Raw genomic sequence first — 5,911 nt, 5'->3', positions numbered from 1 at the left:
TAAATATCTTTTATGTCATTAAACAATCATATTCGATTGATATTACTCAACATTGTTATATATATATATATTTTTTTTTTACATTTTAAAGTGGATTTCTATTTCAAAACACACATTTCCAGTCTCTTTTCATTGTGTTCATTTGTTGTGTTATAACTGTCAGTAACACACAGGAACACCAAGATGGAAGGAAAAAAAAAAAAAACCTCAACTCACTACAACAAACCTAAACCCTGACATCTCCCACAAAACTACACTACTCCTTAAAAATATATATATAGTTTCAGGCATATACTGTGTAATTACACTGCATCTTATCACTGTACTGTAGCAGATATGATGGCTTATAGATACAAAACGTAAGCTTCCAGATCAGTAAAATATGGTACATGGTATTTTATTTTATCACACCAACTTCATCCTTTTAACATCTCAGTCTGTAAACATGAAAAAGTTCAATATATCAACTTATATGGAAGACACTGCAGGACAAACCTCCCTTTTTACTCTACTGGTTTCATTACAGTTAAGCGAGAGAGCACAAGACATTTACACCTTCCTGGCTGGAATCAGACTCCTTCGCACAAATGCCAGATGCACAAAAATGGCTTAGAAACGTGGTATTTCTGCTCCCTCTCGCCTCGTGTGAATCTCTCAGATTTGACAGCTGACAAATATCAACCAATAGAAAAACAGTTAGCCCTCATGTAAGCTGGAGGAGACGGAGGGTGAGCAGGTTCACTAAATCACTTGGCCCTTTCAGGTAAACCCAGGGAGGCGGGGAGGGAGATTAACGTCGGTAAAACGACTTCACTTCACATTTATAGCACACACTGAGCAGTCGCATTGCACTTTACATGATCCATCACAATCGAACACACGCACACGCATACACACACACACACACACACGCACACACACGCACACCAATGGTGATTGCTGCCATGCAAGGTGCTCGCAACACTATTGGGAGAAACTTGGGGGATTGAACCGCCAACCTTTGCATTAAGAACAAACATGGTGTAGTGGGTAATAGCGCTTTATCAAACACGCCGATATACAACTTGTGCAGCTCCTAACAGACCTCATTTTAAATGTTATTAGAGTGTGATCAGATTTGGAGAACCACATTTAGTTTATTAACAACAGAAAGGCTGTTTAACTCAAAGCGATCTATTTTTAAATGATCTGAAAAGAGTAGCAACAATTGAATTTCTGTTAGTTTATGTTGTTTTTCTCATTAACATTTGACAATCAAAGTTAATTGGTCATAATAACCGTATTGATCCGAATATAAGACGGGCGTTTTTTTTTAGAGAAGTAGAAAAAAAAGAGGAGCATGCTGTATGCGATCTGCTGGGTGGACCATCAGCGGCAGGTGCTTGACAATGATAACAAGATTTTAAGGCCGTGTTTAACACGTCAACGTTTTCAAGTGAAAAGGCAAAACTTTCGTTGAGTTTTAGGTTGTGGGTTTGCATAACAGTGACGCTCTGAGCCTTTTCGAAAACGTTCCAACTTCATCTCTGTGGAAAGGTGGGAAAATGCAACTTTTCGGTAATGCCGCTACTGAGCAGGCGCGCCACAGCCGTAGTAAATAGTTTTTCTGCACATATGTGAGTAGACGGCCAATAACAATACGAGTGGCTTCCATAGTGGCAGGACTCCCCGTCACAGATGAGTCGTGTGTACCCGCCATTGTTATTAATTATAACGTTCTCTACGCTTATGTCTGGGTGATTTCATTACATAAACAAACAACAACACCCACTAGTGGTCCAACATAAAAATAAAAAACTATATTGTTTTTAGCGGTTCTGCCATTTCTGTGTCAACGGACACAGTTTTTAAAAACGCTGCAGTGTAAACGCAAAACCTTTCTGAAATGATAACGAAAAAAACAATGCATTTCCACTTGAAACGTTGTCGTGCAAACGGAGCTTAAAAAGACTTTTAAAATGCTGCGTCTTAAATGCGAGGCAGGAGTTCTGTGTGAGGAATAGGCTGAAGACACTGGAAACTGGATAAAAAACTGTAATTAATGAGAAAACTGTTGCCATGTTAATTGTGTTTCTGCTCACTGGTGTGACCAAGTGTTTATTGTGGTCCATTATCAATGTGAACAACATGTTTATTCCCACGTTTTTTATGAGATTTAGATGACAAAATTAAATAAATGTATTCATATAAATAAGATTTGTTCTGCACAACTTTTTAATTATTTTTTTTTAGATCTCTGAGCCTTGTAAAAATGGCGACCGTCTTAAAATCTTTTCTTGTATAGGGACCAATAGGGTAAATTTTCAAATAGATAATGTAAAGACATTAATCTACTATAAATCTTATAAAAGTGCCTTGTCCTAACCTTTTCTGTTACAGTATTGGACATATACAAATAAATCCGTCAATGGTGTATAAGACCATAATTTACAAATTACTTTACAAAACTTTTCTTTTATGATTCCGTGAAAATCCTTCACAGGGTTTGCTAAGTGCTGGGATCACTGGCTGTTTTTAATTGTTTCCTAAATTACATAATACACACAAAACAAAGAACACTGAAAAAGAATAATTGCTGAAAGAACTGAAATCATTTCAGAAATTTAAACAACCAAAAAAGATTTAAAAAATCATGATTTCCTGATGTTTGAGACATTTCTCTGCTTCAAAACACCTGAATTCAGTGATGACGTCGTCACAAGCTCCTAAGAAAGCCCAATAAGGAGCCGCTCATTGTAATCAAGTGTGTTGCAGCAGGAGGAGACCAAAACCAGGCCGCACAGGGAATCCCCAGGACCACTGCCTGCAGGGATTGCTCAAAATGTGCAACTCCAACCACCTGCATGTTACATTAACTGCTATTTATTGTGCCGAGCAACCCTCTTAATACATCTGCATGTGTCCCTGGTTCTTATGTGGCCTGAATGCCTACAATAATTTATTTGCACTTGGCGCCTACACTTGAACATATATGTGATCCAGCCACCACAAGAACAAAAGTACCTTGTGTGGTTTGGTCCTGGGTGAACCAAACTGAGGTTGTACTTTGTAATTACCATTTCCCCGCTGATCTAATTGCTGTTGGACCTCATCCAGGGCTTCTGGAAGGATTTGTTACACACACACAGGGACTCAATTAGTGCTCTCAGTTTATGGGTCACATCCCTGGGTATGTGACTGGACTGAGCATGGTCGTGTAGTTGTGCTGTATCGTGATTTGTTACCTGAATTTCTTCCCCAAACAAAAGGGAGTGTGCTGGATAAGGGTCTATAACTATGCCTATACATGTGTGTGTGTGTCTGTGATGAAGCAGAGGTCAGACCTGGGTGCTGTAGGGGCGCGGTGGGGGAGGAAACATGTCCGGGGGGTTATAGTAACTCAGAGGAGCGGAGCCCGGCGGGTTGGCGGACAGGGGGAGCGACGCAGACGGGTTCTCGTAGTACGTGTGGAAGCCCAGCCGCTCCCCTCCGTTACGCAGCTCGTCTGTGAGTCCAGCACGAACCGGGTAGGGTGAACAAGAGGGGCAGTGGTTGTGGTGAGAGCCCGAGTCCAGCTGATCCAGAGATACCGGGGTGATGGCCGTGCCGTCCATGGCCAGGGCGTTGCAGGCGTTACAGGGGAAGTGAGAGAGAGGGTCCGCTCCCACCACCGAGCCCACGTCCACCTCAGAATCATTTTTCTTACAGCAGTAATACTGCAGGAGGACATCAGAGGAGAGACACAAAGGGAGAAAAAGAGCTCAGTATTTGGTATAAAATACTGTAGAGCCGACATCGAGGATATTAAAGGAACAATTTAGCACTGTGGGAATTGAACTTATTAATCTTCTTGCCCAGGGGTGGTCGATGAGATATTGATACTACTGTCATGTTTGTTTGTTCGAGAGACAGCCCACAGCAAGTTATGGAAGGAGGAAAAGCATCTTTACAATCGCCCACATAAAACTTGCTGTGCTTGCAACCAGGCAAAATCTCCCAACGCTACAACAAAGTGCACACGACTGAAAAACCAAGTGTCCTGAAACTTATCAGGAATACGGTGTTAAGTAGATCAGGATAAATGACACGTTAACTCATTATAAAGGACTCATTGTGTAAATGAGAAATTTGGACCTACATGATATTTAAAGGCTAAAAGACTATAATTAAAAGATTTTAATTAGAATTTGATGTTGCATGCAAATCAAAGGTTAAGACAAGTCCGGCCGATAGCTCCCATGCTCATTAATCAATGCTTAAAATCTGTTTATTCAGTGATGTGAGTAAAACACATTTTCTTGTTTGATTGAGTGGCTGTATATGGACCTCTATGTGTACATGTCAATGGAAACTGAGCTATAGCACACACAGGAAATTTCTTCCAAATTTCACCTGGCAATAAGATTTTTTTTTCACCGTCTAGAAGTGCTCGTTTTTCAGGTTTCTCCTGCTCTGTGTTAAATTAGGCAAATTTCTTCCTGCTTTTGACTGAAACTAACACCAACTTAAACTATTTAACGTGGGAGGACGAGCCCCTCTAACCAACCGGTTTGTCTCATGCCAAGTTGTAATATTTAGTAGAAAAAAATTTCTGAGTCCAGGTCAACCTTTGGTGGACATCAGAAATCTGTGATTGGTCTTGTTGAATGCGTGTGTGTCTTCCTGGAAAAACAATGATTTCATCAATTTCACAGTAATGATGATCATTTATGATACAAAATAGCAATACAACAAAAGATGAATGGAATTACAAATTAAAGGAGATTTGTGACTAATTCAGATTATAAGTCATTTGTAGCATTAAACAAAAAGGTTCTAAGGAAGTCAGTCAAAGATCACTGAGCAAACATATCACATAGCAGAAACACGTAGCCATACCTGGAGTCTACAGTAACAGAGAACTGCTACAATGCACAGCAGTATCACTCCGGCGAGAATTCCTCCGGTTATAACAATAGTTCCTGCTGACATTCGACCAGCTCTCCATCAAACCCTTCAGAGGGGAAAATACAGAGAGAGAGGGAACAATGGAAAGAGGAAATCTGACACAAGAAATTGCACTTGCATCCCACAAAGGTATCTATAATGCCTGAAAAGACATCCAATGTATGCTGAATTAGTCTGTTCCTTTACAACTGTGATGTAACAGAAACTGATGAAATCTGCTGTAACTGGTTCATCATGCGGCCGCTATTTAAAACCGATGAGTGGTTTCTGTGCTCACCGATAGAGATGAGTAATTACATTGTGTTTCAGAAAAGCGTTGGTCCACCACAAACCTGCAGAGCAGCTTTAATGGGATTCTGCACGAGTCCATGAGACTCCAAAGGGGCGATGAGGATAAGCACCTTCCTCTCTCGCTCTGGTTTCATAGTACAACACTGGTGTGTTTTATATGTTTGTTGTACTTTGTAATGCTTGTTTTGCTCTTTGTCATTGTCTTTTGTCGATTGTGTTGAGTTATATAATATCTCCATATTTACTTGAACTGTGTTGATCATGAATAAACTCTTTGCAGACGTTACGTAACATCGTTTGAGCAGCGTCAACACTACGTGACTGCATAAAGGATACCCTGATGTACAGAATAGAGGCCTGCAAGGATGAAATGAGCAAAATTACTGTTTTTATACTTTCATTTTGCACTTTAGTCTGCGGTCACTTGAACTCCGAGAAAAAATAATTGACTAAACTAGTTTTCCACTGGAGAGATGCACAACCTCATTCAAGTCCAGTTTTGGGATTTTAAACATTTTGCAGGGCTGTCATTGAATACTGGATTACTAAATTAATCGATAGCTGTTGTTATTGTTGGGATTATGACGTCTTAGAATTACTATACGGAAAAAAAAAGCTCTTATCCGGCTGACAAGTATAACAGTTTACTTGTGCTTCTCTCGAAAGTGGAGGAAACTATTCAGCAGTCTGTGCA

At 40.1% G+C, this 5,911-nt stretch overlaps 1 protein-coding gene across 1 annotated transcript; it reads right to left on the bottom strand.

The window, feature by feature from the left end:
- Positions 1 to 3,317: 3,317 nt before the first annotated feature.
- Positions 3,318 to 4,950, bottom strand: LOC308119344 (protein FAM163A-like; the record flags this gene model as incomplete). The annotated part of the gene is made up of 2 exons (XM_080479294.1): positions 3,318 to 3,695; positions 4,858 to 4,950. 2 exons carry the CDS (start codon positions 4,948 to 4,950, stop codon positions 3,318 to 3,320), a joined length of 471 nt encoding a protein of 156 aa, XP_080335420.1.
- Between the last annotated feature and the right edge of the window lie 961 nt (positions 4,951 to 5,911).

This window comes from Lipophrys pholis (genome assembly GCF_963383615.2).
Source record: "Lipophrys pholis genome assembly, chromosome: 14".
NCBI classification, from domain to species: Eukaryota; Metazoa; Chordata; class Actinopteri; order Blenniiformes; family Blenniidae; genus Lipophrys; species Lipophrys pholis.
The sequence above is the reverse complement of the archived record's forward strand: the minus strand, read 5'-3'. Positions and strand labels throughout refer to the sequence as shown.